The 16027-nt window shown below is 36.0% G+C and overlaps 1 protein-coding gene across 1 annotated transcript in view; it reads right to left on the bottom strand.

Annotated features, from left to right (window-relative positions):
- LOC103107678 (dystonin) overlaps positions 1-16027 on the bottom strand; it is a 552693-nt gene that overhangs the window by 98449 nt on the left and 438217 nt on the right. Inside the window, 2 exon segments of the mRNA XM_060190003.1 lie at positions 2827-2997; positions 4554-4715. Coding sequence (XP_060045986.1) covers positions 2827-2997; positions 4554-4715 — 333 coding nt within the window.

Below are 16027 nucleotides of genomic sequence, written 5' to 3'. Positions count from 1 at the left end.
AATGACTCATTACTATTGTGTTAGACAGTGTGAACGTGGATTTTCATAGTAAGTGAAACAAATACTAACAAGACCCCTAAACAAATAATTTATTTTAAGAATAAAATAATACAATTAGAAGGTGATTCTTTGGCTAACGCCACTGAATAATGGGGAAAGCATGAAATACTCATTATTGCAATGAAAAGAGGATGCCTCAAATATTCAAATATTAGGCTATTGGGAAAGTCATGCCATATTTTTCTATGAAAAAATATGTCATGCCTTTTCTGACAACCAATATTTTATGTCACACTGAATAAAAGAAAGAAAAAAAGATTTTAAGGGGCCAGGTGGTGGCACATCTGGTTAAGTACACGTTATAATAAGCAAGGACCCAGTTTTGAGACCCTGGACCCCACCTACAGGGGGAAAGCTTTGCAAGTGGTGAAACAAGGCTGCATGTGTCTATCTCTTTCCCTCTCTACCTATCCCCCTTCCTTCTCTATTTCTGGCTGTCTCTATCCAATAAATAAATAAAGATAATAAAAAAACCATTTTAAAAAATAGAATGTTAAAAAAGAAAAAAACATTTTAAGTCTTTACTGTTTCTAGTACTCTTTTGCAGAGAGTATTAAGCATTGAAATAAAATTAAGTCATGTATTCCATCCTTTTCTTTCAAAAGTTTCACGTAAGGAACACTTTACCAATGTGTTATGTACTAAGTCCCTTTCTATATGCCAATTTTTAAGCCATGGCTGGAAAGTTAGTAGTGAAAATGTCACCAAAACTTCTAGCTTTAGGAGCTTCACCATCTCTAGGAGCACAAAAAAATATACGAGCGGTCCCAAGTAGGTATAATTCCTCTAGTGTGTGTATGTTTATATAACTCAGTTCTGGGTTTGTTTGTGTCAAAAGATACACAGCACATTCCTTAGCATATGTGAATCAAATATCTGCTTCTTTCAAATAAATGGAAGTGTATAAACCAACCATAATGAAATAATTTCACATGAATTAACATATTAAAAAATAATATTTTCTGTTAGTTACTTTCTCAGTGAGTGAGGTTTTCCTTAAATATTCTGCATAATATTGCACAGCCCTACTCTTTCACTTCCTTTCCCTTGTTTTTGTTCTATCACTTTCTACTTCTCATCTATCATTTGTTAGCCAACCACAATTTGCTCTAGCTATATTTATGCTTCTCTCCTCTGTTCCTCCTTTTCCATTGAACTTTAAACTCAATGAATAATCCTTTTCTTTCTTGAGTCAGTGATCTTATCTCTAGCACATGGAACAATGCTTCACCCATGGCAGATGATCAATACATATTTGATGAATAATAAAATGATGCATATCAAAAAATTTCTCCCTAAGTATAAACAGGAAACCCAGCAAAAAGATATTTGCACAGTATATACCTTCAGATAAGTGGTTGACATCAAACATCTATAAAGAACTCATACAGCTCAGCAAAAAGAAAAAGAACCCAGTAAAAAAGTCAGCAGAAGATATGAACAGAGGGTTCTCTAAATAAGATATACAGGCCCGGTGATGGTGCACCTGGTTGAGTGCACATGTTACAATGCACAAGGACCCAGGTTCAAGCCCCCAGTCACCACCTGCAGGGGAGAAGCTTTACAAGTTGAGTGCACATGTTACAATGCACAAGGACCCAGGTTCAAGCCCCCAGTCACCACCTGCAGGGGAGAAGCTTTACAAGTGGTGAAGCAGGGCTGCAGGTGTCTGTCTCTCTCCCTGTCTATCTCCTACTTCCCTCTTTATTTCTAGCTGTCTCTGTCCAATAAATAAATAAAGATAATAAAAAATAAGTTCATAAAAAAGAAGATACACATGGCCCACACACATATGCAGAAATGCTCTAATTCACTCATTATTAGAGAAATGCAAATTAAAAGCACACTGAGATACCACCTCACACTTGTGAGAATGGGCTTCATCAATAAAACAAGAGAAAGTAAGTGTTGGAGAGGACGTGGAAAGACAGGAACTCTACTACTGCTGGTGGGTGTGCAGCCATTAGTAAGAACAGTATGGAGAATCCTTAAACAAATACAAATGGAAATACCTTATGATCCAGCAATTCTACTCCTAGGCATTTACCCAAAAGATAAAATAACACTGACTTGATGGGATATATGCACCGCCTTGTTCATAGCAGCTTTATACAGAATAGCAAACACCTGGAAGCAACCAAAATACCCTTCGACAGATAGCTGGACAAAAAAAGCTATGGGACATATACTCAATGCAATATTACTCAGCAATAAAAAGATGTTATTGTATCCTTTGGGATAAAGTGAATGGAATTGGAGAAGATTATGTTTAGTTAAGCAAGTAAAGTAAAGGACAACTACAGAATGGTTTAACTCATATGTGAAATGTAAGGAATTGAACATAGGAACAAGAAAAACACATCAACATATATCTACGACAGGGAGAACTATAGTGGTTATCTACGGCGGGGGTGGGGATGAGGACACAGACCTTTGGTGATGGGAGTGGTGAGGGGGAATAAAAAGGAAATATAATTGTTTCTCGGCCTTTTGGCTAAGATCAAGTGTATATCAGTTTAATAAACATGAAATATAGTGATATTATCCACAATATTCCTCAGTATTGTATTTTTAGCAGTGATTTTTTGAAACGTAAGAACTATAAATAAAAGAAACACTTGAATTAATGCAAAAATAATAAAATGAAGTTCAGAGCATTGAAAATTGATGATCTCTTGTAGTAGGAAAGAATCATATATAGTACATTTTTTACTTTCAAAATTAAGACCTAAAATAAAACATAATTCTAAAGCTTCACTAGCTTACCTTTTGTTCTTGTATCTGAGCTTTCACTACCTTGAATTCTGCTGATGGGGGTTTTTGATTGGCCACCAGCTCTTCAGTATCCACCATCCAGCTAAGCAAGGATTCTAGAGCATCCTGGAACCTCCCACAGTGCAGGAGAGCTTCTTGTAGTTGGGCTGCTCGTTGAGCCACCTGCAAAGTTACAGTTATTCATCTTACTTGTTTTATATAAGAGTGAAATTTGCTCATAAATGACCACTTTTCATGCCTGTTTTACTCTCTGGTGACAAATTTTACTTTCCTGTTCACTTACAAATTAATGGACAACAATACAGTAGTTTTTGTGTTTTTTTTTTTTTTACTGTTCTAGAATTCCTTTCATTTCTTACTGTCAAATATCAGGGATAGCAACAAAAATCCCAATTATCAGAGTTATAGCTCTGTAGGCATAATAACTATAAATTATTCAAAATTAAGTTCTCTTAGCTACAAGCTTTAGAGTCCATTTTTGACAAACTGGGGTCTTTGTCTTCTAGTAAATGGAATCTGTGTCCTACATAGAGATATCCTATTATACTTCTCATGAATCTTTCCCTTTTGAACTGAAACAGTACTTGCCAAGATATTTTAAGCACTATGGGATATATTTACACCTGACACTGCATTCCATTTGTGTTTGAGGAACACTCCAATATGAATCAGACTTTAAAGAATGATTAATGCAGTTTTTAGGCCTAGCAGTTACTTAAGATTTTAATGTAGGGGGAATTACAAGAAAAACACTCAGTTTAATATTGTCAACCCACCATAATTTTCTGATAAGTAGTGTCATATGAAGGGTTATTATTGTGTGTCACAACTGTCTCAAGACATTAGAGTTTCATTTTCCAATTTATCCTCAAGGGAATTTAATAAAAGTGGACTCTACATCTTACAAGTTTGTTGTATGCTTTACATTGGTTTGTTCTAGCCCTCCCCGGCCAAGAAAATTGGATCAGTCCAGTTAGTTTAGTGGGCCCGCTTGGCCCCGCCCCTAGGAACCCCGCCAGAGTTCCAGAGTTGGAGAGTTCCGGAGTTGGAGAGAGTGCTTGCACCGCCGCAAAGAGACAGCAGAGTTCTGTTTGGTGATTAGTTTGGTTTAGTTTATGAATTGTTGTTCCTGAATAAAGAAATACAGCTTCCCTGCCCAGCTGTTGTCTCCGCGTCTCTGTTACCCGCCCGTGAAGCTAGCCCGGCTAGCTAGAGCCTCCGAATTTTAACAACACAAGTTAAATAATATTTGGAGTTAATGGTCCATACTGGGGTGATGAAGTCTTAGTCTAAGACTGACAGAGACAGAGCTGCTCTTATTTGCAGTTTATAACATATTACTCAATGTGATACTGGTTGCTGACATTTGAAAATTAGAAAGTGTCACATAAAAAGTGGGGTTTTCTGATTCAGATCTCCAGATGGTATATTAGTTAAACCTTTATAGGGGTACACCTTCTCAATACAGCACCATGGATGATGGGTCATTGGTCATCAAGCTCATGCTGCTATTATCTCTACCAATGTCAAGATAGTAACAGAGAGAGGCACCATTTAATTGAGCTTTCTCTCTCATCTATGCAGACATCAGAGTTTGGGCCACAGTGTATACAGCAAAATTTAAAAAGTGGATGTGTTTGGTTACTAAAATATGATTAACAAAATAAATATTAAAGAGTAATAAGCAAAAAACAGCAATGAAGGAAATGGGAAGTTACCTTTTTATTGAGAGTCTTCCACCGTGCATTAACATCATCTAGGTCGTGCTCCAAAACCTGGGTATTGGTATTTTTAGCAGCACTCTGAATAAGGCCTTGCCCTAACCAGTTTACATTTTGCTGCTTAACCTGCAAAGGTTCGATCTCTTCTTTTTGGAATGCCTGCAGTTAGGAAAGCAATAATTATATGGGTTACATTCTCTAACAATTACTGGCTATGTCCAACTATCAGGTACAATTTATAAGAGGTAAAGACAATTGTTGCTGCCTAGTCATAAGGTACACTTACTTAGCAGAAAGAACCAGCAAAAAAAAAAAAAAAAAAAACAACTAAAACCTCAACTCATAGTTTTATTTAATTTATTATTTTTTTGTTTTGTTTTGTTTTGCCTCCAGGGTTATTGCACTACGAATTCACTACTCCTGGAGGCTATTTTTTTTTTTTTTTGGATAGGAGAGAAGTTGAGAGGGGAGGGAAGATAGGAGGAGAGAAAGATAGACACCTGTAGACCTGCTTCACAACCTGTGAAGCGACCCCCCTGCAGGGGGGGGGGGGGGCTTGAACCTGGAATCTTGTGCGCGTCCTTGTGCTTTGTACTATGTGCGGGTCCTTGTGCGGTTAAACCAATGAGCTACCACCCAACCCCTCATAGTTTTATTAAAACCATTTACAGGACCAGCAAAATATCTCACTTAGATAGTGTATTGTTTTGTCAAGCATACAATCCAGGTTCTAACCTGTCTCCACTGCAATGTAGGAAGCTTTGATTCTTTGGTCTTTTTCACTCACTCTTATTTCTGCCTTTCTATCAAAAATAAATTACAAAAAATTACATAATGATACATACATTATGTAATATATTTAACTAAATTACCTCTAAAACTAAGAAGAGAATATGTATGCTTGCTCTCTTTCTCTCCATCCCTTTTCTTTTCCCCTTCCAGGGTTATCGCAGGGGCTTGGTGCCTGCACTACAAATCCACTGCTTCTGTGGCTATTTTATCAATTTTTTTTTTATAGGACAGAGAGAAACTGAGAGGGGAGGGGAAGATAGAGAGGGAGAGAGACAGAGAGAAACCAGCAGACCTACTTCACTATTTGTGAATCGACTCTGACCCCCTTCCCCCACAGGTGGGGAGCTCAAATGGGGATGCTTTTCCATGAGTCCTTGTGCTTTAGTATGATGTGAGCTTAACCCCAGTGTGTCATCACCCAGCAACGCCCCCATGCTCTCTTTATTGCTTCTTTTATGACAGCAGAATTATCTATATTTCCAACTTAACTCACAAAAATGTATGAAAAATGTTAAGGAGAAGATTAACATAGGCATTCAGACAGGTTCTACTGGGCAGGAACTTCTTAAGTTTGTTTATGGATGGTTGCTGCTGGCTGGCAACTGAAACCTTAGAATCAAGTTGGAAATTCACTGACAAGAAGACGTGGTCATGCAAGAAGCCAATGTATAGCTGGCCAAATGGGCCAAAACACAGGAATAGGAAGAGGGGAGGTATTGATTGGTAGGTGTTACAATAACAAGGATTCTTATACTGCTAGTCTTCTATCAAGATGTGAGTTGGCATGGACAGACAAATAATGTGTCCTGGAACCTCACCTCTCCAGAGCCCTACCCCACTAGGGAAAGACAGAACAGACTGGGGGGTATGAATCAACCTGCCAATGTTTATGTCCAGTCAGCAATTACAGAAATCAAAACTTCCACCTTCTGCACCCCATAAAGAATTTTGGTCCATACTCCCAGAGAGGAAGAAATGATAGGGGAAGATGATCAGAGGGTTCTGAACTCCAATTCCAGTGGAGTTTCCACTGGAGAGGATGGGGACACAGAACTCTGGTGGTGGAAACCATGTGGAATTATACCCCTGTTATCTTATAATTTTCTAAGTTACTATTAAATCACTAATATTTTTTTTTAATGTCAGTGGTGGTCCAGGAGGTGGCACAGTGGATAAAGCACTAGGCTCTCAAGCAAAAGATGCCAGTGGGCAGCTATGTATCTGATAATATACATCTCCAGTAAAGCAGTTACTTTCTGGTCCCCACTGCCTCTTCAGCTGTGCTGTCAGCAGTTTCCCAGAACTTTTCCCAGACCTCTTATCCCACCCAATTTATTATGCCCTGCTATTCCTTGTTTCATTCAATGACAAAAGATGTGTATTAGATTAACAAGGAAGTTCCACAAATGCAGAAGTTTTGTTTTTCTTATAGTAGTCCTTTGTCATGAAGCTACCAATTGAATATATCAATTACTTCCCAAATGGATATTAGTAAAGAAAAATTATATTATGTCTTTGTATGTATAGCACCAATAAATAATATTGTGGATTTACCAATTCTATCAAGGATAACACATTTTTATATAGATTTTGAAGGATGCCATGAAAATAAAATAGCCAAGGAAAGATAACTAAGGAAGGTAAGGTTCAGGCAGATAGTAAGACAAAGTTAAGGCTTCAAGGTTATTGTAGCATTATCACTGTAGAAAATAGCAAGTGAATAGACAGATCATATGAAAACATAATAAAGGCAAATTTAAAAAGAGCAAAAAATTTAAAATTAAAATTTTTTTAAATTTAGGTACAATATAGAAGATAGGTATAGAAGATAATTTTGGAAGATATAGAACCTGCAAAAGATAAACTCTTCAAATTCTAGCCCAAGGCTTTGAATGCAGTATACTTACTTGTGTTATGTGTGAATAAGTAAATAATGGAACACAAAACAAGTAATTAGCCTCCTGGCTAAAAAGCTAAAATTGCTTCTTCCACAGAAAGTCTACACAGACAATTCCACATTGTCCTATAAAATCGCCACATATATACATAAAAAGTCAACTAATCAAATAAATTTATAGTTTTTTTAAAAGACATTATTAATTTAACTAGTAAGTTAATAGAAAGCTGCAGTAAGATGGTGAAAACAGAATTTGGTGCAATGATTCTATTTCTTTCAATAGTGATTTCTAAGTCACTACTTCTAAAGAACTAATAAAAGACAACAATGAGACACCACTTCACTTTTGTGAGAATGTCATACATCAGAAAAGATAGCAGCAACAAATGCTGGAGAGGTTATGGGGACAAAGGAACCCTCCTGCACTGCTGGTAGGAATGTAAATTAGTCTAAGTCCAGTGGAGAGCAGGGTCTGGAGAACTCTCAGAAGGCTAGAAGTAGACCTACCCTATGACCCTGAAATTCCTCTCCTGGGGATATATCATAAGGAACCAAACAAATCCATCCAAAAAGATTTGTGTATACTTATGTTCATAGTAGCACAATTTGTAATAGACAAAACCTGGAAGCAACCCGGGTGTTACACAACAGATGAGTGGTTGAGCAAGTTGTAGTCTAAGAAATAATAACTAAGGATGGTTTTACTACTTAAAGAAAAGGGAAGCACATTCATAACTCTAAGTACTTGTTCTGTATATAAGAAAATATCATTTTCTCTTTCAGTTTTCAAGATAAAAAAATGTAATGTCTTAGTAAATTATTTTAAGTTCTAGTGTTTGCTTGAAGAAAATTAACTTTGATTGCATACCTAGGTATATCTGGTGACTGTGAGTTGACCTTCTAAAATCTTCTTTTCCAAAATTAATTAATTTTTATTTATTATTACTATTATTACTTTTTAGCAGAGCACTGCTCAGCCCTGACTTTGATGGTACAGGAAATTGAACCTGGGGCTTTGGAGCCTCAAGTATGACAGTCTCTTTGCATAACCATTATTATGCTCACTACCCCTATGTGAGGTGTCTTTCTAAAATACCAAAAAAAAAAAAAAGTCTCATGGATTTAAAAAGGAAATCTTTCAAGTATCCACCTGTGCTCCTAAGAACTTAGTTTTTTTTCAAATAAACTGTGACATCCTTTCAGAAAAAAAAAAAAAATATATATATATATACATTACTTTTCTACGACTTCTAAACTAGTGTACCATTTAAGGCATGCTAAAGGAAAGGGTATTTCTATCATTTTATAAACTGAGAAGAGTAATTTTTATAATATTGTCCAGTTTTTTTTTAATCTTAGTGGTAAAAAAAATTAAAGACAGGCTCTCCCTACAATTTAATTCATAAGCACACAAAGACACACTTAAAGTAAATTAAAATAAATTAAAATAAAGCAAAGTTTACCAGAAAAGCATAGTGAAAGTACCAAAATAGCTGAACTTCACTCTAAGTGGGAAGAAAAAAATTACAGGCTTGACAAACAATCTACTTATTACAAGGTTTCTCCCTCTACTTTCTTACCTCATTCACCACTCACAAAGTTAGGAGCTATAAGCACTACAACACACTGCACAGCAATTTGTCTGCTTCCATTTGCAGAACTACTAGACACAAATTTCAACACAATTAAAAGTCCTTAATATGAGTTAAGTACTCCTCAGACCACAACAATATTTCACTCTTTGTACCTTTATGACTAAGCCTGCTCAAACTCAACAAATCTTAACAAAACTTAACAAATAACTGCCCTTAAATGGCAGTGTCTTAAACCACAATTTGTGAAAAAGCCTAATGTTAACATAAATTTACAGGAGGCATTGTGAATGAAGGGGTACTGCCACCATGTGCACAATCAATAGCAGGACTCTAAACAGCTGTGAATCATCATTCCTTAAGCCAGTCCCTAATTAATTTGTTATTATGATCAATTTATCAATTAATGACATTTTGTGAGGTGCTGGTCAACCCCTCCCCCAAATGAAAGACTGGATTTGATCATTATTCAAAACACTAGGATTCACTTTATAAAAGAAGTACAAACTTTGGGAATTACAGAGTTCCACATTTCCATTAATTACCTGAGCTGACAGAAAGCCTTTACAGACTGTGTCCGATAGTCCTGCCTGGGCCTTTGTTTTCCTGTGAGTTGCTTTCTTTCTTACTGGGATGACTTTGGGAGAAGACTTCATATGGATCACTTCCATTTCCTGAGTTGAAAGTGGAGTCTCCACTTTCTTTTTAGATGCTATGTAAAATTCTTCTGAATCATATCTTGTCAACAGTGTCACATTTTCGACTAAGCTTAGTCTATCACCATTTGTATCATTACCCCCCAGATCTGTGTGAGAAACATCTAAATCCTTGGGAGAACTGTCCATAAATTCCCTACTTTCCACTGGGACTTGGAATTCTTCTGACTTATAAAGTTTTTCTTCTTCTCCTCCTCCTCCAGGGTAAGAAGTACACTTGTTTTCGCCATCTCTTAGCATAATTAATGGGTCACACTTAACAGTGCTCCCTTTTAAATCATTCCCTGGGCAACAATTTTCACCATGAATTTCCACCCTTTGGCCATTGACATGGCTTATTTCCTCCAGTGGAGAAACATCATGCAAAACCATTTTGCAGTTTTCATCAGAGTGGGTACTTTTACATGATAGCAATGGGATTTTCTGTTCACTAACAGAATTAGCAGAAAAAAATGGTCTATACTGCTCTGCTATGTTAGTATCTTCAAATGAAGACAAGCTTCTAATTTGTGACTGGTCTCTAGTTAAAATGCCCTGTTTTCCTTCCTGTTCCACTGGAGGACTACATAAGCCAGAGTCATCTTCCTCTGACGTAAGAGAATTAGTACCCCATCTGCACTTGCTGGCCTTGGTAACAGCATCTGACATATCAGTAGGTTCAACAAAAGAGCTTTCACTTTTGTTTGCATAATCCATAAAATTGGCTGGGACAAACATTCGCCATGACTGTCTATGTTCTTTCTTTTCTGCGTGAGATTTGGCTTTGGGTAATCCTGTGGTTCGGATGATATCACTATTTAGCTTGAGAGCATCAAAAATCATCTTTTCATCAAGTTTGTTAGTTTCACGACTTTTCAGCTCAAACACAGTGGAAGAAGCAAGGGCACCATTAGAACATAGAGAACTAACATCCAGTGTTCTGTGACTGTAGGGTAAAGTCCGATCTGTAAAATGCCTGGAAGACAGGCTACCTTTTGAACCAGAGTCTATCTGTTCATTTAACCTAACAGTATCATAGATTGACCGCTGTGGGACGTAGCAATCTTCAATATTCAGGTCCTCTTCTTCTTCACCTTTCCCTACACATGGGGGATTTTGACGTAAACAGTCTGGTCTGCTAAGCGGTTTCCCCATCTTGTTGATAGTTAAAGTAAATATTGCAGTTCTTGACACAGAAAATAAGAAGTAAGATAAAACATCTCTAAAAAAGTATACTTCTGAACAGAACTATAGGGTGCCTTTAGCATAAAGACACATGCTCAAATAATATATGTGGTAATATATGAGGTGTTTAAGGTCATCATCAGTGCATCAATCTAAATGCAACTATTATTTTTACCTGACTGCTTTTAGAATGATTCTAAAAAAATAAAGTGCATCAAGAATACAGAACAAAAATCTCTCTCCCCCTTTCCCAATCCCCCAAATTCCCTTTCACACACTCCAAAACACAGATTTAAAAAAAAATACACACTTTACAGTGGCTCACTCAGAACATTCCATTGTCAGTCTATTTTTCTTTGTAGTCTAATTTTGCATTCTAATCAGAATTCTAGATTAAAGTTTACCAAAGAGCAAATATTTTAACAAACTAAATGTTTGTTTCAGCAAAGCTCTGGCTAATTATAATCCACTTAAAGATGGCTTATAAAACTCCATCTCCTTTATAAATAAGCCAGCAACAGAATCTTAGACAAACACAGGGACTATGTATTGTTCAAGGCACTGAACAATTTCAGTGGGGAAAAATAAGCTATGTCTAGAGTTGTAAGAATGTTATTTTTAAAAACTTATTTTCTGAGGAATACCTATAAATAATCTTGATTCAAAAGGCAGTTTTTCCCATATTAAGATTCTTCAAGGCTATTCAGAACTACCGAAAAGGGAAAAAACCATACTGTTAAACAGCCAGACTAGTACAATCCAGCAACCATTTAAAGTAAACAGTCAGAAAGCACAGTGTGCCATAAACTCCCCTTAGAAAAAAAGTCATTTTCCCAAAAGAATCTTATCTGAACCTCCTTAAGAAGGCTTATTCCACCTGAGGCAATTGCAGCAAAAGAAGAGCTCCGGGTTTCCTCTAAGGCACAGGCAGGATAAATTCACATTTAGTTGAAAATCGAGACAACTCTATCCTTTGAAACTGATGAACTGTGGCCGCAGTTTGGCTTTCATTTTAGCAAACGTTGGTGAGAAGCAGAGGTGGCAGTGAAAGAGGCAGAAAGGGAACTCCAGCAAGGACTCCCTGCGTTGTTTGCAGCTCCTCAGGACAGTGCGGTTCCTGGTAGGCATCCTCCGGAGCCCCGGTAAATCCAGAAAAGCCTTCTTTCTTTAAACAACATCTACTTCCTCTCTTTTCTGTTCACCGGCGCAGCGCTCTAGTCTCTAGGCTCTATCACTTCACTGCTACGCCCTCCCGTGATTTAACTTTGCCTTTCTTTTTTCTTTTTCTTTTCTTTTTCTTTTTTTTTTTTTCTCCTCTGACTCTGGCGGTTCTCAGGAGGCAGCGAGCAGTTTCAGGGGGGAGGTACCTAGAGGCCAAGAGGCTGCAGTGCAACAGCCTGGTGGTGACATCAGCACAAAAAGCCCCAGTCCTGGAACAGGAGAGGGGTAGGTCTCTGGTTCAGGGACCTACAAAACCTCAACTAGTTCAACTACTTCAAAACCCAAGTTCAACTCGAACCACTCTCCAGAGTAAATTATTCCTACAGGGATGGAGCCCTACACACTGATGACAAGAACATTAGTAGTTACTAATAACCACACAATCCACTCAAGATTAATGAAAAACCCAGGCAAAAATCAAAGCCATAGTGGTAATGGGTATATAATACACGAAATCCCATCCACATATTTTTTTTTTGTATCTGTTTAATAAGCACTCTGAAAATACCATTTGAAAATAATTTCAACAGTCAAATCTTAACCATTGTGGGGAAACTTAATTTTTTAAATAAAGTAGGTATTATTTCAAAATAAAAACCATTATCAGAGTATGAAAGTAACAAGTGAGGACAGACTTGTTCCTCAATTTCATGAAATAATCTTTGAACAAGTGAAGAAGACAACTCTATAAATAAATAAATAAATAAATAAATAAATATTGGGGAGACAGCATAATGGTTATATATAGTGGCTTTCATGCCCTAGGTTCTGAGTTCCCAGGTTTAGTCCCCGGCACTATCATAAACCAGAGGTGAGCATTATTCTGATAAAATAATAATAATAATATGAACTCATTCTTTCTTTTATAATTTTATGGAAAAGAGGTGACAGGGCACTCATATCTTTATAATTTGAAATAGTTAAAACATTATTCCAAATTTTTTTTATAAACCTAAGAATTTAATCTTAAAAATAAGGAAATGGCTCAGAGTTAGAGTGAATGTCTTACATGCAACAGGCCTGGATTCAAGCTCTGGCACCACATACAGGCAACACATGAAAATAAAGCACAATGGAATATTATAAATGGCAGAGTGATACTCTGTTCCTCTCTCTCTCTCTCTCTCTCTCACACACACACACACACACACTTAACTTTTAAAAATTTTCACTAACTATACACACCTGCTGACATGAAAGCCAGTGTGTGGTCAGCATTAAGCTGGAGATAATACCTGTCCACATCATGATATCAATGCTTATTGTTCATAGTGAAGAAATGCAGTGTTTTAACAAGCACCTGAAGCACCACAGGTTGTTATATGGTGTTGATAAGAGAAAGAAAAACATGCACAAAGTTACTATGTTTGAATCATGGTTTGGGCAATAGGCAGGGAACTGGTATAATCTTCAGGGTTTACACCCCACTGCCACTAAATATCTTAGGAAAGCTACTTAAATCACAGCAAGTTTTATGATATCAGTAGTTTCTATGAAATGTGAATAAGTGTCTTTCCTAAACATTTTGAGACTCTCATACATTTTTAAAAATAATTTACTTTAGGTTTTAAACTTTATTTCATTTGATAGAACAGAGATGAATTTAGAGCGAGGACTGAAATAGGGAGGGAGACAGAGAGATACCTGCAGACCTGCTTTACTGCTTGTGAAGCTTTCCCCATACAAGTGAGGACCAGGGGGCTTGAACTTAGGTCCTTGCAAACTGTAATGTGTATGCTTAACCAGATGTGCCACCACCCAGACCCTCTTACATTGTTTTTAAAAGAATTGCTCTAATTCTGTCCACCTTTGATTCTAACTAGGAATCATTAGCACAGTATTATTCTAGCACTATATAAAGCTAACTTCACATTTAAATGGATAGTGTATATATTTAAGTTATATAAATAATTCAAACACAGATTTAATTATACATCAATTGTGCTAATTCTCTGACAAATATCATGGTAAATATGGGCAAAATGTGATGCAAAGATATATCACAATTATCCTTAAACAGTTTATATAGAGTGGAGTGTATGAATAAGAAAATAGGTACCATACAGTTTACAAGTAGGGAGGGCAATGGAGAGACAGACAGTTGTCTTCTAGTAGGCTATGTTTAAGTATATGCCCCTTATTAAATAATAGATTTTTTTATTTTATTAAACTTATCTCAAATAATTCTATATGTTAATTCTATATGATCTTAATATGTTCTGATTCAAGTTAAAATCTCTATCATCAATATTATTTCAGTATTTATAACAGTAACACATTTATGTGTGTGTGTCCTTGCTACCCAATATCTACCTACTAATCTGTATCTACCTGAGATATATCTGAGATAACAGAAAGATAACAGGATCTGGGATAATAAAAGAAGTACTGATTTAGAACTGAACTGGTTTATGTTTTCCTTCCAAATTTAGTTTATGTAACAAATTTAAATAGTCTCTAGTGTTAAAGTCAAGAGATAATTAAACTATTAAATACTAATCATGATAGCTACAGTTTTCATATTTTATATAAAATAAAGTGATTGATTGGAGGAAGAGTACAGGTCCAAAAAGGATGACAGAAAACCTAGTGGGGGTTGTATTGTTGTGTGGAAAACTGAGAAATGTTATGTACAAACTATTGTATTTACTGTCAAATGTAAAACATTAATTCCCCAATAAAGAAATTTAAAAAACAAAGTGATTGAAATGAGCAAAGGTTTTATACTGATAAAGTTCATATTTTATAATTAGTTATGGATAGAATTATTAGAAATTTAAAGTATTCAGTTTTCAAGTGAATATAAAGTGAGGGGGTAACTCAATTCAGAAAAAGAACAAAAATAATAAAAAAATAAAAAAGAGGTAAATAAAATTCCAAATATGTAAGAACAGAAGTGCTGGGCAGTGGCATTGCTAGTTGAGTGTACCTGTTATCACACACAAGGATGGAGGTTTAAGCTCCTGATTCCCCACCTACCAGAAGAAAGCTTTACAGGTGGTAAAGCAGAGATGCAGTATTTTTTTCTCTCTTCCTCTCTATCTCCCTGTTCACCTCAATTTCTCTCTTTATCCAATGAATAAGTAGATAAATTAATTGCTTTAAAGTACAGTGACAAATTTAAATAAAAAGTCAAAAGTATGTTAAGTGTATAAATACTGAGCTCTCTAAAAAAACTACAGAAAGACCATTCAAAGGAACATATTTTGTCCAAATCTCTAGATGTCCTGAAAACCTTAACCACCACTGTAATAATCCACTTCATAGAAATGTTAAAAGGATACTTTAATCAACTGATATTTAATTTTAAGGACTGTAACATTTGAGATATTAAGAAATTCAGTGGAATTGCGTGTGTGAGTAAACATGTTCATTATCCATGAAAATGAATGAAAGCATTCTGATTCAATAGTTTCTGAAATATGAATTATGTATCTTGGGAGGTGATATAGTGGATAAAACACTGGTCTCTAAAGCATGAGTCCTGAGTTTAACACCTGCACTGTATGTGTGGGATGATGGTCATCTGCCTCCCCCTCGACATCCCCCTTATAATAAAGAAATCTAACAGAAAAAAAAAAGAATTTTAGAAGCCAAACAAGAGACATGTAGCTTCAGCTTTATGTATAAAAACAGACCTTAGAAATAATTTTGATTTTTTTTTTCATACAGACACACCAGCTAAAGAAAACTGGAAATATTTTAGTTAATTTGCATACAAATTAATGATTTAATAATAAAGTGCTAAAGGATTTTTTATATTATTTACCAGATGAATATGCAATTGCTATATATTTCAGTAAAGAATCATCTATATTTAAAAGAAAGTTGGATACTTGGATTTCAAATTAAGAATCACTGTCTACATCCCACAGTGACCTTGGGTCCATACTCCCAGAGGGATAAACAATAGGAAAGCTATCAGGGGAAGGGATGGGATATGGAGTTCTGGTGGTGGGAATTGTGTGGAGTTGTACACCTCTTATCCTATGGTTTTGTCAATGTTTCCTTTCTTATACATAAATAAAGAAAGTGAGAAAAAAAAAGAATCACTGTCTAATCTTGATGGGCATTTATCTTGAGGTAGAT

Source organism: Erinaceus europaeus, chromosome 4, assembly GCF_950295315.1.
Source record: "Erinaceus europaeus chromosome 4, mEriEur2.1, whole genome shotgun sequence".
NCBI classification, from domain to species: domain Eukaryota; kingdom Metazoa; phylum Chordata; class Mammalia; order Eulipotyphla; family Erinaceidae; genus Erinaceus; species Erinaceus europaeus.
This window is presented reverse-complemented; position numbering and strand designations above follow the sequence as displayed.